Source organism: Talpa europaea, assembly GCF_964194135.1.
Source record: "Talpa europaea genome assembly, chromosome: 10".
NCBI lineage: Eukaryota > Metazoa > Chordata > Mammalia > Eulipotyphla > Talpidae > Talpa > Talpa europaea.
In genome coordinates, this window is record NC_140077.1 from 23,884,381 (window position 1) to 23,907,021 (window position 22,641).

The window sequence follows — 22,641 nt, forward strand, 5'->3', positions numbered from 1 at the left end:
ATATAAGTGAAAGGGACAGATTGCAGACATGCAATCTTAGAAGCAATCATTTCAGCAAAATGTTATCTGGAAATCCTGGAGACTGCTGGGACTCCATTCTTCACTGTAACAACCCTGGCATTAGCCATCACTGCCCCACTGTCAAAGCAGGAGCTGTGTGCGCAAGTCCCCCCGTACCTTGGGATCCTCCCTCAGCAGGAATAAGCACTTGTGGCCTAGGAGGTCTCCAGTGTTAACCCTTTCTGGGATTTGTAATTAAAGTAATTATAACTTGATATTTTATTTTTTATTTTTTTAAAGATTTATTTATGCATACAAGAACTGGGGTACAGGCCAGAGGTGTGAGGAGTTAGAGGATTCACCAGAGACAGAGTGGGGAGCCGAACAGGCAGACTGACTGAAATCCACTGCTGAGGGGAGCAGCGGGTGAGTCAGGAGAGGTCTGCTGTGCCATGTGGGTTGCTCCCTGGCCGGGGATCAAATTCATGCTGCGGACAACTTCATAGGTTGCGTTAAACTAAATCTTTCATTTTACCACTCTCAGCAAAGAAATCCCCAGAAGAAATTGAAATCTAATCAAAGTTTTCTTAAAACTCCTCCCTAGGAACCCCATGTGTAGCTCAAGCATCTTTAGACACTTGCTCTCTTACCCCCTCTCCGATCCTCTGCCGTGCTCCCTTCTGCTTTTCTTCATACATAAAGAGGAAGAGAAGGGACGTTCTCTTTTCTTAGGAGATATGTGTTCTCTTTTCTTAGGAGTAAGAACATTTTCCTAAGGCAGCAAACTCATTACTAAAGACATCCCATTTTTTTTTCTTTAAACACAGTGACAAAGGAGAGGAGTTCTCGGGCCCAAGACAGCTACAGTGGTCTGTGTCTCCCCCATCCTATGGCAACAGTATATAAACTGGACTAGCACTTGAGCTTTTATCTCCTTTGCCCCTTACATTGGAAACAACGGAAGGCAGATGGCATTATTAATCTGCTTTTGCTCAAAAAGTGGGACTCAGTGAAAAGATTTCTTGTCCAAAGACACACCAGTGGTCAGAACAGGTCTTCACACACCTGCCTGGGCCTCTTCTTATACACCGTTGCTTCTCACCTACTTCCATGAGGATCTGCTGTGTATGTCTTAGATCTGATTATAGCTCTTTGCTTCTTTCCAAGTTACCCTAAAAGACTGCTCAGGTGCTCATCAGCAGAGGCATGTACTTGGCTGGATTTTGCTTCTGCAGAAGTTTTGGTCCACCTCAGCCCTTGAGGTTTTACCTCTAACTTTATTAATTTCTCAAATAGTCACAACATTTTTCTGAGTCAAGGGCATGGTGCTGGGTACGGTGGTTCCTTGGCATGGAGCCTGCACTCCAGAACCTTAGAGTGCAGCGAGGACAGTGGAAAGGAATTGGGAGCACTGTTCAGCGAGGGTGAACACCTCACCCGGCTGAGGCTCTGCCAGCTGCTCTGTGAACGCCTGACTCTGTCAGACCAGTGTCTTTCTCTAACATTTCCTTTCTCCTTTTGGAAGCTGATTCATCCCTTTGTTCCCTGAATTTCTGTGTTACATGGCACCATGAGATCCCAATAGAAGCAGGGATTCTAGCAAAATACTGGCATATTTCAGGGTCAAAAAGAAACAGGAAGTCTTTTAATATTCACGTCTAAACAGGAAAAGTTGGAGTGCACTTTAATGATGAGTTTGCTGTCACCTGAAATAACCTCAGTGTCAACAGTGTACACGGACATTTGTAGCTGGTAAGTAACTAACTGCAAGTAACTAAAGAAGTCTGAAGAGAACAAAAGACCTCAATTATCAGAAAGAGGTGATGAGTCAGTGGATTTGTGTAGGAAAGACCAACACTGTGCATCCTGCAGACCAGTTTTCACAAAAGTAAATAAATGCAAACATATTGATAGTATTATTTGATTCTTACCTTCTTCAGAAATTTGGTAGAACTAATCCTTTGTGCAATAATGGAATTCACATCTGAAATGGATGCATCCTTCTCTATTTGACTTTCATATTCCTAAACAAAGAATGAAGTTAATTTCACTTGGAGAAGGTAACAGAATTCATATATGACAGGCCACAATAGAATAGTAACTATGAATTTCAGTGCATGTGTGGAAGACATTGGCAACACCAGTGCTGAGAGAAGAAGACATTTCTTTCAGATTCTCCCTGTATTACTTATTGCTGTCAATGAGTTGCTTTAAGTTTGTTAATAGTTGCTTCATATATTTGGGTGCACCTGTGTTGGTGCATTGATACTAATGACAGTTCTATCTTCTTCATGAATTGTTCCCTTGATTGTTATACAGGGCCCATCTCTTTTTTGACTGAAAGTCTAATATGTAAGTTATGAGAATAGCAGTTCCTGTTTCTTTCCCTTCAGTGCTATTGCTCCAGCCTTTCCATTTAAGTCCATGTTTATCTTTAGATCTGATGTGTGACTCTTGTATGCATAATATAAATGGTTTATGCTTTTATTTAATTATTTTTTTAATGACCTGTCATTCTGTGTCTTTTGATTGGTGTATTTAGTTCATTTACATTTAGGGCAACTATTGATATTACATATAAGGCTGATTCACTGTTATTCTTGCTTCTACTTTTTTGGTTGTTTTATCTTTCTGTTGTTTATTTTTCCATGTGTTTCTCTCTGTCTTTTAAGTTGGATGACTTTCCTTGGTGGGTCTCTCAGTTTCTTCATATCTTCTAAGCATTACTGTTCCAGATTTTCATTTTGTGGTTACCATGAGGGTTCTACCAATCTTTCTATATGTAAGACAATATTTTGTGCTGGAATCAATTCATCATTATTTAGCGATACAGATTCTGTCCTTTTCTTCCTCCCTTTAATATGTTTTGCTGTTGTCTTATATTATTTTTGTTTATGCTTCTGATTCTGTATTACTATTTATCACTTTGCTCATAGTTTTATGTTCTTTTGTTTCTTCTCTTCATGTACAAGAACTGCTTTCAGCACTTTTTGTAGGGCAGGTCTGATGGTGATCAACTCCATTTGCTTTTGTCTAGGAAAGCCTTTATCTATCCCTCAGATCTGAATGATTTTGCAGGATAGATTTTTTGGCAGTTCTTGTTTGGCAGTTCTTGTATTTTAAAATTATAAAAATGTCATTCCTCTCTCTTCTAGGCTTGAGGATTTTTGCTGAAAAAATCTGCTAAGAGACTGGTCAAGGTGCCTTTGTATATTACATTTTTTCCCTTAGCAGCCTTTAGTTTTTTTCTTTATTACTGATTTTCGATAATTTAACAGAGCTATGTCTTGGTGTAGGTAGTTTAGGAATCTGGATCACTCTGGGCTTCTTGGACATCCACATTTCTTTCCTTAGGTTTGGGAAATTCTTGGCTCTTATTTCTTTGAATAGGGTCTCTGCTCCCTTCTCACTTTACGTTCAGGGACACCCACAATCACAATTTTTTTTTTATTTTAATAGTGTTGGATACTTCTAGTAGAGTTTTTCTTCATTTTTTATAACCTTTATTTCTCTCCTTCTATTTGTACATTTATATCTCAAGTTTCCAAAATTCTCTTTTCTGCTAACAAGTCTTTTTTGTATGCTTTCCATATTTGTTCTGATTTCACTTAGAGTGTGTGTGTGTGTGTGTGTGTGTTTAATAGCTTCAATCAAAGAGGCTGAAACACTCTGTTCTGTTTGAAGGTCCTGAAACTGCCTTTCTAATTTGGTTGACCTTCTAGGACTTCATTGATCTTCTTTATGGTCATCATTCTAAAATAGTCCTGTTAGGTCCTCAAATGCTGTGTCCTTTATATAGGTCTGGACTTCTGTTCTTTCAGCTTTTCCATCTAGTGTTCAGATGCTCCTTGCTTCCTAGGCATGTATAGTGCCTTATTTGCTTTTTTCCAGTTGGGATTCTGTGGTTTTAGTCTCAGTTATTAATCTCTGTTGAACTAGGCAGCAGGTGAGGAAGAAAGGAAAGTGAAGCTGGAGTCCAAAGACTCAGATCCAGACTTGGTGGGGAGGGAGAGCCATTTCCGGTGAAGGCATTTACACTGCTGCTTTCTTGTTGGGTCTGGAGCAAATGCTGATCACTGTAAGAAGGAGCCTGAATTCTAACGTTCCATCTGCTTGCTGCTCCTCCCTGTAATGTGCAGCAGGCTTCCTACTTTGGTCTCCAGCAGAGGGGGTGGGGGTGAGACTCCGCCGCCCATGTTGCCAGCAGCCAGATTCTTCTTGACTGAGCTAGAAGTACCAGCACCCCTCAGCACTCTACCCTCACTAAAAAGATGTCCAGCACAGGGTTGGTGTGCTGCAGTGTCTGTACCTATTTCCAGCTTGTTCAGGTGACTGGGATGGCCACAGTCCTGGCCACAAGACCCTCTCCCTTTCTTTGTTCTACCACAACCGTGAGCCAGCAACCTCATGTGAAATAACTGTGAGTTAGTGTCCCATCTCTGGTGATGAACTGGTGATTTCCTGTGAGCAGTATTATTTTTTTTCTAGTTGTACTGAGAGAAGAGGTTATTAAAACTTCCTTATTTCACCAAATTGTGGAGAAGTCTAAAGTCTTAATTATATTCAGATCTCACAGTTTTTGGCAAGCAGACTACATATATAATGCTATGTATTTCATATGCATTACATTAGGTAGTAATAACATCTATTTGTCCTTTATTCATGTATTAGTTTTCAACTGCTGCCATTTTATCTGCTGCCAAATTACCACAATTTAGTGGCTTAAAGCAACACAAATGTGTTCTCTCAGAATTCTGTAGCTGGGAAGTCTGGGTTGTCTCAGTTGGTTTCTCTGCTCCAGGTGTCTCAAGGCTGATATCCAGATGTCAGCTAGATTCTGGGAGGCTATGAGAAGAATCTGTTTCCAAATTCACTGAGGTTGTTGGCAGAAACCAGTTCCATGCAACTATAGGACTGTGGCCCCACTTCTTCTTTGCTGGATATCAGCTAGGACCCACCCTTAGTTCCTAGGAGCCTCTCTTCAGGCTTTGCAGATGGATGTCTAAGACTCAAAAGTGGCAACTGCACATTGAGTCCCTCTCATGATTGAGATCTTTCTGATTTCTCTTGCTGTTGCAGCTTTATTTTGCTCTCAACTGAAAAAAAGTTCTCTGCTTTTAAAAGCACATGTAACTAGATTAAGTCCACTCAGATAATCCAAGAAAATCTATTTTAAACAATGTAACAACATATTCAAAGCTTCTGGATACTGGAGAGTGGGCATGTTTGGGAAGCCCTTATTCTACCCACTGAAATTAAGAAGATTAAGTTGAGTCACTGAGTCAAAACAACGAGGACTGGGGCCTCCCCGGTGGCGCAGCGGTTGAGCGCTGGGTTGCGAAGCTGCCCGCGGCCTCTGCGGTGCCGGTTCGATCCCCGGCTGCTCCCCGGCCACCGGAGGAGGGTCCCACATGGCGCGCAGACCTCTCCTGCCGCCCGCTGCTCCCCTCAACAGTGTACTTCGGTCCTTCTGCCTGCTCTGCTCCCCGCTCTGGCTCTGGTGAATTCTCTCACCCTCCCGCGCTTCTGACTGTACCCAGTGCATGTATAGACAAAACAAACAAACAAATAAATAAAACATGCCTCTTTAAAAGAAAAAAAAAAAAAAAACAACGAGGACTGTACTGTATTTCCCCATGGTAGATGGATGACTTTCTTTTGTAATTGAAAAGTAGATATTCATTTTAAATATGGATATTATACTCAACAAATTTATTGTGACAGTTTATTGCAGATTTTCTTTTTTTTTCCATGTAGACACATTTTCTACAAAGACAGGTTCTTCCAGTTTTAATTTCCATCTTTTCCTCTTCCTTCATTTTGGTTTAGTACGTTGGATTTTACAGATGACAGAGGGCATTCTTATGTTGTTAAGATTAATGGAAGGCCTCCCCGGTGGCTCAGCGGTTGAGCTCTGGGCTGTGAAGCTGCCCGCAGCCTCTGCAGCGCCGGTTCGATCCCCGGCTGCTCCCCGGCCACTGGAGGAGGGTCCCACATGGCGCGCAGACCTCTCCTGCCGCCCGCTGCTCCCCTCAGCAGTGTACTTCGGTCCTTCTGCCTGCTCTGCTCCCTGCTCTTGCTCTGGTGATTCTCTCACCCTCCCGCGTGTCTAACTGTACCCAGTGCTTGTATAAATAAATAAATAAATAAATCTTTAAAAAAAAAAAAAAAGATTAATGGAAGCTGATGTTCTGCCACTAAGTATGATGTTTGTATAGGAGCCTATGAGAGAATAGGGTTTTTTTTTTAAGATTTTTTTTATTTATGCATACAAGAACTGGGGTACAGGCCAGAGGTGTGGGGGTGAGGGAACTGACCATCGACAGAGTGAGGAACATAACAGGCAGATCGACTGAAATACACTGCTGAGGGGAGCAGTGGGCAAGACAGAAGAGGTCTGCTGCACCATGTGGGTTGCTCCCTGGCCAGCGGGGATCAAAGTCAGGCTGCAGAGGCTGCGGATGGAAGCTGCAGATTGAAGCTACGGATTGCTTCATAGTGAGTGCTTAACCCCTTGAGCCACCAGGGAGGCCCGAGGGAATAGATTTCTGATCATGATCCTTATACCAAAGTCAGTTTCAGGGCCACCCAGGTAACAAGCTACAGAATCAAAGCCAAGGGGCAGATTTTAAGGACTAGATTTCCCAGAATGCTAGGAAAGTAAAGAGAGAGAAGTAAAGAATTTGGTCAAGGACACCTGGGCACTGTTGTTGATTTTTTCCTCTTCTCTTCAAGGATGATAAGGCCTTGGTAACTTTAACTTGGATTCAAGAACTAGGAGACTTCAAAAATTCCCTTAAATGGAATGCATTTGCCATGTAAGTGTAAATTCTTGTTGGGTGGTAAATTTTTATTTTTAAAACCCTGGCAAATTGCTAGTATAGGAGAAGATTATTCCCCATTGGAGTACAAGAGCCCAAGAAAACCAGCATCAAAATCTGTAGCAGCTGTCCTGGGCTGCCTGTACAAGTTTCTGTATGCTTGGCTAATTAAACCTGGAACTTAATGTAACCATCCAGTGGGTATGTAAATGGCCCCTTCCCTTCCTCCATCTTCTCAATTCCACAATTTACCTAAAATATTTTTAATGCAGTCTGCATCAGCAGAAAACCCCAAGATGCTGAAACAATCTTAATCAGATTAAAAGAATTCCCTTCATGGGTCTACTGGTTGCGAGCTTTCATCATGGATGTATATCATGCATGAAATGACTTTTAGACATTTATTAAAAGGGGCACCTTTTTTCCTTCCTTAATTATGTCAGTATGATAAATTACATTAATAGATTTTGGATTAAATTATTTCTGTTGTCTGGAAATAAACCCTACTAGCCTATAGTGCATAATTACATATCTATACACAGTACATAATTTTTCAATTTGTTAAAATTTTATTAGTAATTTTACACTTGTGCTTTCAAATAAAATTGATCTAAAATGATCATTTCTTCCTCCTTTGCCCAATTTTTATGATGGTCATATTAGTCTGAATAGTTTGTATTCTTCTCTGAATAGTTTGTATAAGATAAGGGAAGTCAGCCAAGTCCCTAGCTTCCTAGCGGAAACTTCCTTTTGTATGATGTTCTACCTCTGATTATGCTGAGCATTGTGCTTTGCCAAATTATGGAACTATAGAATTGAATTCAATCATTCAGAGAAATAGCAGGAGGAAACGGAGTAACTTTCCAGCTATTCAAAGCCAACGCCTTCCTTCCCACTGTAACTTATTAACTAACATTCCTAAGGTCTCAAGACAGATCCTCCAGCGTTAATGTTGGATAAAGCTTTTCCAAAAAGCCACATGTTTGTCAATACATATAATTCTACTCACCCATATTTGTGAAAATAGTGAATCATCTGTAAATCCTATTTTTATTTGGCTATAATAGTTATGTGCTGTTAGTGCCATGACAGTAGCACAGAAAAATTAATCATTTTTTTCCGTTCATCTCTGAGGCACATGAAAGAGTTTCTGAGACAATCCCATTTGGTTTAGACCACAAGTGTCCTCCCAAATGTACTGAGTCCTATGTGGGTTTGTTTGTTTCTTCTATAAATCAGGGTATTAAAACTAAAGGTTGACTGAGTGGCAACAGCAAGAACAAATATACCTTATTTTTTTTAATAGATTTTACTGTTTTTTGACATTAAGTGGCTTATTGCAATTTCCTTTTGGTCCAGAATAAAATGAATACAATATCAAAACAAATACCAGTTTCTTCTTATCAATTGATAATAATTCACCCAATTATTTAAGTTATAAGCTCACAACCAAAGTTGATAAGTGAGAATTCTACACCTACAGTGATAATTTCTTTCTCGTGAACCACCTCTTAGCAAGCTCAAATGCTGTATCACTACAATTGGTTATTTCTACAAGAAATAACTTGCTATAATTCTATTTTAAGACTAGTGGTGTGCTGGCAAGTGTGTAACAACCAATTCCACCAGCCAGCGCTGGCTGGCAGCTCCAGCACAGCGTAAGGCTTGTTTCTCTTTCTTTCCCTCACATTTTAAAGTTTCTGAAATTGAGATGTACTTTGCAATTAATGTACAACTTTAACATGGCAGTGTTTCCCCCTGGCCCCAAAAGTCACTTTTAAACTATGATGAATTTTATAATAACAGAAATCCAATATTATGTAAATTTAGGATATTCCTAAAAGATTTTGGTTGTGAAACAGGTTGTTTGGACATCTAAGATGCAAGGTCAAGCTGAAGACTCTGGAATTTGGGAGAGCTGTATATTTGTAATGCCTAAGAGAAGGGGGTGGGAGAGCTGTCTATAGATTGTCACTTAATAAAAAGAAAGAAATACAGGCTTAAAGCAGAAAAAAGTAACATATATAATAAGCCATATTCAAATAGAAAACAAGTACCTGGAAGATTAGATCTGGAATCTCTCTGTCATAGATGGGTATTTGCTGCAGGACAACATCTAAGTGACCTGCATTTCTAAGCTGCAACAGCTGAAAACGTTTATTCTTCTTCATTTCCTCTTCAGAAACAAAGTTAAATTCATCTTGAAACTGTTCCAGACGAAAATACTTTGGAATATACTGTTCTTTATGCTTCATGTACTGTAAAACATTATAGAGTCTTCAGTTAAAATACTAATTTTTTAAAATTCAAGAACTATTTCAAAACATTGCTTTTCCCCAGTCAACTGGGAGAGGTCAGAAGGAAATTGTTTCTAAGTAGGAAACACAGTAACTGAATCTCTATAGAGACAGAATGTGAAAGCAAAAACAAAAAACAAACCAAAATCCATTCTACATGATTTCCCAGCTATGATTTGTATAGAAAATGAAAATACTTGTGTTGCACACTTGGTTAAAAGATGAGAGTATTGAGAGAGAGCTGAGAGAGGATCAGTCTTTCTGTACCCTGCTATGAATTCAGCACATCAGCTGGGAAGCTCTGATCCAGAGAAACTTAATTGCAATCATGTATTTATGTATGTATTTATTTATGTATTTATTAAAGATTTATTTATTTATGCATGCAAGAGCTGGGGTACAGGCCAGAGATGTGGGGGGTGAGAGGAATTCACCAGAGACAGGGTGGGGAACAGAACAGGCAGACTGACTGAAATACACTGCTGAGGGGAGCAGCGGATGAGACAGGAGAGGTCTGCCGCGCCATGTGGGTTGCTCCTAGGCCGGCCGGGGATCAAACTCGTGCTGCAGAGGCTGCAGATTGCTTCATAGTGCAGTGCTTAACCCCTACCACCACCAGGGAGGCCCGTGATCATGTATTTATTAATTGCTTTGTTCCCTAAATGCAAATGTCACTATAAGGTACATGCTAGTTTCAATAAGAGGCATACAATTATATTAGTTATAGTTTCCCAAGGAAAGATAAAACACATGACTGATACAGTAAAAAGAGGAATGCTATTAGAGCCATGAGAGTTTATAAAAAGGAATACAAAGTTAACAGAAGAGTAAGGAAAGAAGGAAGAGTCCATCCCTAAGTGCGGTAACCAGGGAAGCATTTATAACACTTGCGGGGACACTAAGATAGAGGCCATGTGTGCCCTTCCAGAAGAAAGGACATGAACAAAGACATGAAGAAAGGGTTTTAATGGTACACAGAGAAGTTCAGGTGGTTATATAAGTAGAAGTGAATAGATAATGAGTGAAGTTATGTGTCTGTAAGTCATCTGTGTATCCCAAACAGCTATAACAATAATGAAACTGGCATTCAGTAGATATACAATGGATATTAACTTGAAGGTTAACCTGCAGGATGTGCTGTGTGGGGCTGTCCAGTAGAGGCATAGTACCAACTATCCAGACCTGTTTCAGTTTCTGAATTTTTAATTATGTTTACAACATTCTAAACTACGTGAAAGTGGTATCTATCCTCAGATTTGTCTTTACGTGCCTCCTATTGTAGTACCTAGAAAAATATACAGCAAACTATGAAAGAAGACGGGGAAGGAGTTTAGAAAATAGGGTATGTTTACAGTAGTGGTATTTACTATCACTTACTGTAATAAATTCCATTAAATCGGAATATTCTGGGTTATTTGGGTCAATCTTTGCTTCCTTTGCCCATTCAAGAAGTTTCTGTGCATTAGTGGGCCATGGGATTCCAGGAACACCTCTTGCATCTACATTTTTTAACACACTAGCATAAAGAAGGTATTTTGTTAGTTTGCATACAATATGAAGGTTACACATCTGTTAATTCAGGATAAAACCTTCCCATTCCAGGTATTCAAAGATAAAACCTATCTAGCTCCTGCATTTAGGGTTAAACAGAAGGTTTGGATGTGCTATTTCTCTTGGTCCTTCACACATTCTAGCTTGCATCAAAGCTTTTTGATAAATGTCTACCTTCTCCCTTAAGAAACAGTCAGGTTTTTAAGGGTAAAGTCTGTAAATATTCATCTTTGCCATCTCCACTCTGTGTAATGCTAAAAGAGTTCATGGAAAAATATTTTGTTGTTTTGTAGATGTTGAGGCAAATAGTGCTTATTGAATGTACTCTGTAAATTCTGAACATAATAATACCTTATTAAATATTTTCTTTTCATAGGATGCATAGTATTAACATTTAACCAAATGTTTACTTGAGAAAAATTAATAAAGGCCACAATATAAAAAGAATATTCAGGCTATATCTTTATATTTGAAATACAACATAGAATGATACAATTAACTGGAAAAAATGTGCCAGCGAATATCTTTGTTTGGTCATATGAGGCCGTTTTCAGAGGTTGGAGAACTATAAAAGACTAGACTCATGATGTATCATTAATTTACATAGCAATAGGCTAAGAGCAGAATGAATTTAACCATAAACAGTTAGGGTTTCTCTAAAGTCATTTACATTACTCTCTCATTTATAAACTCAGGTTGTGTGTGGTGCTTTGCTAAGGAGGCATCATTTTTCAAGCATAAAAGTTCATTACCTGCAGTAAGCAGACCTCAGTGTCTGAGACATAGGTGTCAGAGGGATACCATTTTCATCTAAGGCCCATGATAGAGAATAGCTTAGTTTTCCTGATGTCAAAAGACAAAGTTCTTCAGTTTCATTTCCCTCAAGAAGAAAAGGCACATCTGTTATGAAAAGTATTAAAGAGGTATTTTTAAGTGTGCAGTTGGAGTGCTGGTAGACACCCTGACTTGTACTTACGGAACCACAAGTCAGTTCTTTGCTGACCCCAAGCTCTAATCTTAGCATTTTGTTTCATCTCCCATCTAAGGCAGATTGCTTCAAACAGACTACAAAAGAGAGGAAAATAATGTTCTGGATACATGAAGATGAACTACTCTATTTCCTCTTGTATGACTATAAGTTTTTTAACTTTCATAATTTCATTCTTTTTTAGGAGAGTGGCTTCAGGCACAAAAGGACCACTGGTAGCAAGAAATGAGACAGGCAGGATTCCTAACTTTTTTCTTTCTCCCTGATTTCTTTCTTAATCTCCGAAGATCTTAACAATATCCCTTGCAACTTCTGTTGAGTTCTTAGTGTTCCCTTTTTTGAGCCCTGATGCTTTTCTCCCTGATGCTTTTCTTTCTGTCTGGCCTATGTCCCAGCTCTTGCATAAATAAAATCCTTATTTTTCTGTTTTATCCTTTAAGCAGACATATTCTCTATCCTTTCTCTCTCCTTTCCAGTTCATCTGTCTTCTTCCTTTTCCTCCTGGCTGCTTCTGCAGTACTTCCTTCCTTTTGGACATAAGCCACTGCAAACTCCCCAGGAAGGTGAAAGAAAGAATGTGGAGATGCATGGCAGTTTTCTTTGAGGCATGCTAACAAAGTAGGTGTATAAGGAATAAAACCAACTGAAAAACAAGTGAACAGAGGGCCTCCCCAGTGGTGCAGCGGGTTGAGTGCAGAGCCGTGAAGCTGTCCACAGCCTCTGCAGCACTGGTTCTATCCCCAGCCGGCCAGGGAGATACCCACATCGCACAGCAGACCTCTCCTGTCTTGCCCGCTGCTCCCACCCGTCTGCCTGTTCTGCTCCCTACTCTGTCTGTGGTGAATCCTGTCACCCTCCCACGCCTCTGGCCTGTGCCCCAGCTCTTGTATAAATAAAATAAATCTTTAAAGAAAAACAAACAAACAAACAAAAAAACCAAGTGAACAGAAACAACCCTTCCTCTTTCTTCTTTTTTCTTTTCCAATTTATTTCCTTCTCTCTGCCTTTTTCTTTCTCCCTGCCCTTTTCAGTTTAAAGATGAAGCCATACATCCCTGAGCATCTGTAAGTCTCACGAAGGGACAGCCAGAGGCAGAACAGTCTGTCCACTGAGGGAAAGTTCCAAAGGCACAGTGCTCTTGTCTCAGACGACCTAGGAAAAGCACACAGGCTATTCCCAAAGGTCAGGTTCAGGGCAAAGATTTTAAAACTTCCATTCAATATCTAAAGGGAGAATTTAGCCTTTTAAAACCAAATACCATAAATATAGGATTCTTTATTAATGTAAGTGACCTAGAGTCATTTACTATATGGAACTCATAGAGAAAACGGGGGGTGGGGGAGTGGAAAGGGCCTCCCTGGTAGCACAAGAGGTTAAGTCTCAGCACTCTCAGGCTATGGGCAGCTACTGCAGCATGAGTTCGATCCCCAACCAGGGAGCTACCCACACGGTGCAGCAGACTTCTCCTGTCTCGCCCGCTGCTCCACTCAGCAGTGTATTTCAGTCAGTCTGCCTGTTCTGTTCCCCACTCTGTCTCTGGTGAATCCTCTTACCCCCTGCATCTCTGGCCTGTACCCCAGCTCTTGTATGCATAAATAAATACATCTTTTAAAAAAAGAAAGAAAAGAAAACGGGGGAAGAAATGTTTTTAACAAACTTACCACTTCCTACTTCTCCATATGCAGGTGTGACCATTTTATCAGAACTAAATTCTACATATTCCAAAACAGTTTTGCTTTTCAGCTCTGCGTTGTTAGGTAAAGGTATATACAGTTTTGCCAGTAAGCTTGTACTTTTACTTATTTCATAAACCTATATATAAAAGAAATGGTTGTTAGTTCACTGAAAGTACAAAATTTAAAAAAAACAACAACTAAAATAAGTATGCCCAATAACATATTTTCATTCTTTTTTAAATACTAGAATATAAATAGGTATTGCTCTATAGATTTCATCCACATGATTATAAGTAGATAATCATATATCCTTAAAAGTATGCCTTTTACTAATTTCAAGGAAAATGAATTAAAAGGGTTATAAATATAGTTATGAAAATAAGGTATATTACAAAAATAACTAATTTTTGTGTAGCACTTTTAAAGTTCTTTTAAAGAACTTTTAAAAGTTCTTTGCCTCATTTGAACCTGGTAAAAATTATAGGAAATAGGTATTAGTCTTCCTGTTTTATAAATACACTTGATATTAGCCAAAAGGCTGAGAAGCGATCTGTTTTATAAATAAAGAATTGGAGTCTTCATATAAAACTATATTAGTTTTTAATTATAAACAATGGTAACCCAGGTTGCATTGCTTAGGCAAAAGGGAAATTCATTGCCTCTGGAATGTAAGGGCAGATTAAACCAGCTATGAAGGAGGGAGAAAAAATTCCAGAAGGAGAACTAGAGGTGCTATGTAGATGGTTCCATAGACCTCTGGGTATTCTGATTCCATATGCTGTGCTTCCTACTACATCTCCACTACTCCTGTAATAACAAACCTAATTTTTTTTTCCAAATAGAAAAATCTTATTTTGACCTATACTTTGTTGTCAGTGTTTGGAAAAATAATATGTGCTCTAAGAAGGAAGTCAAGGAGCGGTGTGGGAGATGGTCCCCTTGAAAAATAAAAATGAATGTGCCAATCAAAAGGATAGCTGATTAACCAAGAAAGCAGAGTACAAGGAAAATCAGGGCCTCCCTGGTGGTGCAAGGAGTTAAGATGCAACCTATGAAGCTATCGGCAGCCACTGCAGCGTGAATTCGATCCCCATCCAGAGAGCTACACACATGGCACAGCAGACCTCTCCTGACTCATCCGCTGCTCCCCTCAGCAGTGTATTTCAGTCAGTCTGCCTGTTCTGTTCCCCACTCTGTCTCTCGTGAATCCTCTCACCTCCCCATGCCTCTGAGCTGTACCCCAGTTCTTGTATGCATAAATAAATCAATCTTAAAAAAAAAAAAAAAGGAAAATCAGAGACAAAGCTTTCTGATTATCTAAACTGGTCATATAAACACTGTCCCTGTAAGATTGAATTTAAGTCAATACAACAGTCTTTGGAGAAAGACAACCCTAATGCAGAAAGATTTGAAGAGAGTATAGCTAATGGACTTAAAATACTCAGGTCAGTGAAAGAAATTTCTTACAGTGAATGAGTAAACTGGCTAAGAAGAGACAACGAAGTAATAAATATATTCAAAGATTAAACTAGTTTCTGATTCTACACATCAGCCTTGTGAATTTTAAAAAAGAGATGTATTCTCAGAGGACAGTCAAATCCAAATTTTCTGAAACTATAGGACTGGAGGCCAGATCCCGAGAGCCGCACCTGTAAAGGCAGAGAATGCCATCTGCCTCCCAGGAAACAGCCTTGTTCCTTGATGTAGTTACCAAAGCCACTGTGTTTCTGAGATGGAAGGCCAAGAATGACAATGGGCACTATAAATGGAGGAACTAGAATGTGCAAAAGGGCAAATGTAGGTAACTGCAAGGATGTGTAGTGAGAACAAGTAATTCAGTTTGGCAGAAGTGAAGAATGAGTAAGGAGTGGGAAGAGGTAAAGAAGAGATGCAGATTACCATCTGTTAAACTACGGCATGTAGGTTTATTTTGCAATTTTTGTAGCTGCTTATTGGTGTAATTTATCTCTAGCTAGATTCCTTTCTTTTCCTGCCACTTAGTTTTCTGAGTTATGTGCTAACTCATGGGATGATGAAGGATTCAAAATATGCATTTATCAGTTAGGTAGGGGCAGATTTTAAATAGCAATCGTTGGATTATGATATGACTATTTTAGGTAGAATAGTAGGAAAGTATAATCAGTTTATTTTTTAAGTAGGCATTTCAAGAGAGGTACATATTAAGATGACAGGAAATTGATAGACCAGATGAACGAAATGAATACAACCTCTGATCAGGGATAGAACAAAATTCTTGTGGGCATTAAAAAGGTAATTTTGAATTACAGATTTGTCATTTTAATCCCTTTCCCACCTCTCAGACACTACCTCATGCTCATAAACACAAATCTTTATTTCCTCTTAACTTTTCTTTCAGGTTTAGATTTAAGTTTAACCCCTGTACTAGCCATCAAGACATCTTGTCTAGATCCCATTACTTTCTAATTTTTCTCCACTGTCTTATTTTCTTCTTAATGTAGGGATTCTTATGCTGGGTTCTTGGGATAGGGGGTGGAGCCTGATGTGTATATGTTCTTGCATCAGTGTTTTAAAGGAACCCAAGATCCGAAAAAGATGGATACAGCAAGAGACTGAAACCTTGTCAGGGCTGAAGCAATTTGGAGAAATTGTTCAACATTTACGATAGTTACACTACTGTTTTAAACAGACCTCCCCTCCCCCACCGGCGTAGTCCTGCTGCATGTCAGGGTGGGCAGGGATTTTAACTGGTAAGAACAGATCTAGACCAACCTCACAGCAACTAATTGTACACTTACAGCATACACGGATATTGATGAATTATAAATATATATGAATTACCCAGATACATGAATAGATCATTTATCTCTTCATATCAAAGAAATCACATGTCACATATAACAGTAGCCAAAAATAACTTTTAAATTATGCTATGGCACAAAATAAGATATGAAAATAAGTGACAATGGCATACCTCCAAGCAAATTGTTTCAGGCCAATGTATTAACTGAATATTGAAAATTTGCTGAAACATGACTTTAAAATCAGACTGTAGTGGAGACACTGAAGTGCAAGAGACCTGTTTATCATTGTATAATATTTTAATGAAGTATTTAAGCTTCTGAATTTTGGCTCTCCTCTTTTGTTCATGCCTAAAAATTAAATAAATCGTGAAAGTAGGCTTGAAGCAAAAAGAATATAAAATATTAGTTTTTTCAAAACGTACCTAAGCACATTAAAATACGATCATTTTAGAAAGCAAATGGCATCTTTAACTTCAATAACATTTTCCTATCTGTGAATAAAAGTTTCTATACAAATGTTTTTAAAGATGGATATTGACTCAAAAAGAGAAAAAGAACTAAAATCAAGAACTCTAAATCATTCAGTTATTTATTTTATGAAATTATAATTTAAAGAGATTACAGCACTTGTCCATCATGTTTTAGGAGAGCAGAACACTGATGGTCATAAAATGAGAATAGAGGAAGCTGAATCAAGAATTCAAAAATATTTTTAAATTTACAAGAAACACACACAGAGAGAGCCTATTTTCAAATAACCTCATAGAGGTGACTCTTAGTCGCTAGGCTTACTGTGTTCTATTAAAGGCCTTTGAAAATTCCTTTAGTCTTAAGTCGTATAACTTTTATGTCCAGGACATTTTTTTTTAATTCTGAACCCAAATATCAAAAAGGCAAACCAGGGCTTCTTGAAAAGATTTGTTGGGGGAATAAATTGGTCCTTCAGTGATATCAAACTCCTAGAGCGCCTTCATCCATCCACTCTACCAGTATTTATTGAATATCTTCTCAGCTACAAGGTAACTGACCTTAATAATGTTTAAGACTTGATCTTTTTCAGAAGGGAGAAGACAAAAACTTAAAATCCCTTCATGTTCTGTATCCTAGTTGATCAAGGGTCCAGTATCTTCCTGCCCCCTTCTCTACTACTTATCCATCTTCTCTCTAATGTTAGGGACAAAATTATTTAATCTTATCTCCCTATTGGCTTCTTCTGACTATCTTCCCTTTACCTTTAGAGAAATATCTTAGTCAAATTTGCCCTTTATGTTGCCTTTTGAAAGTTTAACAATGAGTTTCTGACCTGATTATAAAAATTCATTAATTCAGGAATGTATTTATTTTCAGGATGTCTTACCCTCTTTCACCTGTAAACTCTAAATCTTTTATAATATCTGTATTCCTTTCATCTTTATCCTTGACCTCAGTATATTATCCTTTTCTAGAGAATTAAATCTTATTCAATAGGATGTTTTCTTTTTCTTTTTCTCCCCCCACCACCATCCCTTAAGCCCTTTTGATTCTTCCTCCATTCCCCCTTCTTCTTATCCCAGATCTTTAGATATCCATACATTCCATAGACTATGCCTTCGCATCTGTTCAGGCTCCAGGGCACAGGTGATGGTAAAGGGGACAGGAAGGAGGGGACTGGGCAGTAGGGCCTCAAAAGGCTGCTTCCATGAGCATTAAGGGTTCACGCTTCCTATCATGCTGTAGCTGTGTGGTGGGAACCCACCCCAAGGCCAGCTCCGCAGTCAAAACACCTTGAACCATCTCATCCTAGCCTGGACCTCCAGGTTATGGTAAAGTAGTATCTGCTCTGGGTGAGGACTGTTGTTGAGATGGCACCATCAGCCAGGAATCATTTCCTTTTCTGTACATTCTGAATCATTTCCTCTTCTTATCTTGGGGGCTTGTTCCTGTTGTAAAGATCCAGGTACTTCAAACCTGGAGCACATTGGTGAGCACATTCAGTTGTCTCAGTGTGGGCCTGGGTTGGGGTAAGGCAGGTGTTTTGTGTGTCACAGCCACAGGCTGCAAATAAGAACCTTCTCTGAGGAGATGCAGGTTCCAGTCTGGCTCTCCTCTCTGGTTTGGGCGCCAACTATTCTCATTTGGGAGCCACAAACGTAAGCCAGTAATCACCCCTTGGTAATCACCTTACTCTTCTAGTGGTGCACCCTTTGTCCTGCATGCACCCCCTTCTCCGGCCTAGTGCCAACTTGTTTCAGTCCCTGATGTGAGGACATACCCTTGAGTTAACAACAGTGGAGGGACTTCATGCAGCAGCCACCCTTTCCCCTTGTGGTTGGACTGTCCTGTTATCACTTTAAACACATCATTTGGGGGTTGTTGACTATGCTTAGCTGTAATTTGGTTGTGAATAGGTGGAGGAGGTGAGCCCAGCATCTTCACTCTGCTACCGTTTTGCTGGACTCTCTCAAGTGGACATTTTAAATGGATAATGACAGTAACGCCACACTCTAGCAATAGCTCTGAAAAGATATGAAGTATATTTTCTTTGGCCTGAGTGGGACTAAGTTTCAGCTTAGGCTTTTCAGCATAAATTTATTCTTTCTCTCCTCTTTATCTCAAACTTCCATGTTATGGTTCCTTTTCTCTCATATTCACCCAGGTGGCTCTTTAGTATTAGATCTGACATCATAAACTATCTCAAATCTTTAAAGAACATAGGGATAGGACCAATAAAGCATTCCTTCACTGCTGTACTTCTCTGGTGGCAAAAAAGACAGTGACAATTGTGTCGTTGTGTCTGCTACTCTTTATGTTCATTTAAAAATGTAACCATCTGTGCATTCATTTAATGAAATGAATATTTTGGAACACCTGCTATGTTCCAACACTGTGCTGAATGGTGCACATTCCCAATACTCAAAGTGAGAAGATATGATGTGTCCCATGATCTAGGTCAGGGCCCTAAGCTGTCATATCGTCTTCAAGGGTGATGAGATTCATAGGCTTAGTAGAGGGGAGCAGTGGCGGGTGGGGGGGCTGTACGACATCTGATTTGGCATGACTATTCTAGGAGTAGGGAGAAAACACTACAACTCAAGATGAAATCACAAATGAAAAGGAAAGAAGTTTGTATGTGAAGAGAGAATACTGGGCCTCCCTGGTGGCGCAGCGGTTGAGCGCTGAGTTGCGAAGCTGCCTGCAGCCACTGCAGCGCTGGTTCGATCCCCAGCTGCTCCCCGGCCACCGGAGGAGGGTCCCACATGGCCCGCAGACCTCTCCTGCCACCCGCTGCTCCCCTCAGCAGTGTGCTTCGGTCCTTCTGCCTGCTCTGCTCCCTGCTCTGGCTCTGGTGAATTCTCCAACCCTCCCGCACTTCTGACTGTACCCAGTGCTTGTATAAATAAATAAACAAATCTTAAAAAAAAAAAAAAAAAGACAGAATACTGCTCAGAGGGCCCTCTGGGTACAGGACACTTTTTATGAAAGCAAGGGGGTCCTTTAGCAAACAAGGGTAACCACATAAACTTATTTTTTACAGTGGCTTTATATCCCACTTATCTACACATGGAAAAAAAAATGATAAGCACAGCAAAGCAAAAAGTAACCACCACATCAAACTGGTGTTCTGTGTCACTGCAGCTTTAGAAGTGTGACCTTGGGTATCTAAACCTCCCATAAGCATAAAATCCCCCATGTCTAAGATGAGGATAATACAACTCCACAGAATTATGGTGGCAGTTAAATGCACAAACACATATTGCAAAGTACTTAACAAAGTTCTGGGCATTTGGTACTCACTCAAGAACTACAATATTATTATTAACAACAGTGCAAGTAAGAGATAACATATCACAAAGAAATAATCCTTTAAAATGCTTACAGTGAACACATGCATATGTTTGTTAATTCTGCAGTAAAAGAAAGTTGTGGCATCAAGGTAATCGATTTTATTCTTTCAGTATCTGTTTCTTCAAGTTCTGAAGCTAGAGAAGAGAGGCTCTAGAAACCCAAAAATGTAAAGATATAATTAATTACATAAGTTCATGGCTTAGGAACAGTTGTTCTTAAAATTAAACTTATCTCCTATACTTGTCATCTTGCTAGGTAACTGGTACAAATACCAACATTTCCTGATCTACCAAACACAAGATACCATTTATTTAGGGTGTACTGGTCATGGTGAGGTGGGTGTTATTTTGTAGTGTAAATACCTCCTGTTTTTCCCCATTCTGAGATGTTTTTCCTTTAGTTTTCTTCTCAGTCTCAGACATTCCTGACAGTTCTTCTTGTTTTTGTTCATCACATTTACTCGTTTTTATCCTAATTAATAATGAATCTAGTTACTTAAAGCAGAAACAATGGAAGTATTCCAGAGTTGCTAGAGGTCTTGCCAGCACACACACAACTAATCTCTTACAACAAATAATTTGATATCCCAAGAATATTATCAATGTGATAATTATTAGAGTGTTCATATTAAAAAACTTCATAAGCTTGTTCTCAGTTTTCTCCCTAGTAAGTAAAACTACCATTCTTATTTATAGTCCTTTCTAAGGGCTTCAGAAACCTTGTCAGTGGGATAAAAGAGATATATTTAAGGACACACTATGCTTCCTCTCACTTTTCTTCCTCTCAATTTTTTTTTAAGATTTATTTATTGGGCCTCCCTGGTGGCACAGGTGGTTGAGCACAGCGCTGTGAAGCAGCCTCTTCAGTGCTGGTTTGATCCCCGCCGGCCGCAGAGCAACCCACAGCAGGGCAGACCTCTCCTGTCTCTCCCGCTGCTCCCCTCAGCAGTGTATTTCAGTCAGTCTGCCTGTTCTGTTTCCTGCTCTGTCTCTGGTGAATCTTCTCACACTCCCGCACATCTGGCTTGTGCCCTTGTTCTTGTATAAAGAAATAAATCTTTAAAAAAAAAGATTTATTTATTTATGCATACAAGAGCCGGGGTACAGGACAGAGGTGTGTGTGTGGGATGAGAGGATTCACCAGAGACAGAGTGGGGAACAGAATAGGCAGATTGACTGAGTACACTACTGAGGGGAGTCAGGAGAGGTCTGCTGCGCCATGTGGGTTGCTCCCTGGCCGGCTAGGGACCAAACTCATACTGCAGGGGCTGCGAACAGCTTCATAGGTTGTGTCTTAACCCCTTGTGCCACCAGGTAGGCCCCTTCCTCTCAATTTTTTTTAAGCTGTGAGAACACCACCATGTTTAAGGGCAGGCGACCATAGTGGTATTAAATGGTAAACACTCCTTGTGTTTATAAACAGTGAGCAGTTCACGACATTGCTACTGCTCTTACTGCCTCTATACTAGTTAACTCACACAGTACATACTAAGTACATGTCTGACAGTATTCTAGATACTTGACTAAAAAGAAAAAAGAAAAACTCCAATGAAGTAGGTACTATTAGTATTTCTCTTTATTAGTAGTTCAACAAAACCCAGGCTATCTAGAAACTTTTCAGAAAATAGTTGGTCTTGGAGTTGACTTTTCCTGAGAGTTTAGGAGTATATTTGTTTTAGTACAAAATTTTCATCTTTTCATGAGGAGATTGAGAAAATATTGTATGCTTTGTTGGGAACGTAAAAGAGCATAGATACTTTGGAAACAGGCTGGAAGATTCCTTAAAATGTTAAGCAGAGTCACCACATGACCCAGCAATTCCACTTCTGTGTATATACTTGAGAGATGAAAACTTATCTATCCATGTGAGGAGAGACCACTAATAGGAAGATGTGTCCGTGGCAGGGGCAGGGGTGGCCATATGTTACAAGTTGTTTTTTTATGCAGTGATGGTTGCACAACTCTATAAACACACTGACAACCATTGGATTGTACACTTTCAATAGCTAAACTGTACAGTATGTGAATGGTATGTCATTAAAGTTGTGGGCAGTTCTTCAGGAGGGCAATAAGAACAAAAAAAGCAGCTACTCACCTCTGAAACTGTAACTTTATTGGGGTGCTTGTAAACCCTTGTTGTTGTCGAAGGGATTTTATCTGTTTCCAAGTCCGCAATATACTGTGTATTAAGGATAAGTCCTTTTCCCTTTCTAAGTCATAGAGATGTTTTGTATTACTACAGTAATAACAAAATGGTAGATCAAAATTATTTTTGTGAATTAAAATTGTAGGTTTAAAGAATAGCCTGTAAGAATGTATTGCACTAACTCTTGTCTCCTGCCCCCACTTATGAATTTTTTCCATTTTCTCCATATCTTGATGTAAAGACTAAAATTCCATTTAGTGATTCATTTCTTTATGACTAAAAGATTTTTCTCTTCCAAAGTGCCCTCCTAATATGCATTTTTCTGGTTTTGTGTAGTGTATTTATGACACTTTTCATCAGATTAACAATTAGAATCTGCATCAAAATTAGAGGAACTTTGGTGGAGCAGTGAGTCTATTATTTTGATACTGAAGTGATATAAGTAATTTTAATACACTTAACAAAGCTATCTGGAAGCTTAAAAAGCTCTTCTTTTAGGGGTTATAGTTAAAATCCAAGTCCTTGACTTATCAAGGTCTAGTATTAAGCCTTACC

At 39.3% G+C, this 22,641-nt stretch overlaps 1 protein-coding gene across 1 annotated transcript in view; it reads right to left on the reverse strand.

The window, feature by feature from the left end:
* Positions 1–22,641, reverse strand: part of CC2D2B (coiled-coil and C2 domain containing 2B) — a gene marked incomplete at both ends in the record, with an annotated part of 65,810 nt that overhangs the window by 29,390 nt on the left and 13,779 nt on the right. Inside the window, 9 exons of the mRNA XM_084245421.1 lie at positions 1,932–2,024; positions 8,879–9,079; positions 10,496–10,634; positions 11,422–11,569; positions 13,319–13,469; positions 16,287–16,464; positions 19,973–20,091; positions 20,304–20,412; positions 22,036–22,176. Of these exons, the coding sequence (XP_084101547.1) occupies positions 1,932–2,024; positions 8,879–9,079; positions 10,496–10,634; positions 11,422–11,569; positions 13,319–13,469; positions 16,287–16,464; positions 19,973–20,091; positions 20,304–20,412; positions 22,036–22,176 (1,279 nt within the window). The remainder of the gene's footprint in view (positions 1–1,931; positions 2,025–8,878; positions 9,080–10,495; positions 10,635–11,421; positions 11,570–13,318; positions 13,470–16,286; positions 16,465–19,972; positions 20,092–20,303; positions 20,413–22,035; positions 22,177–22,641) is intronic.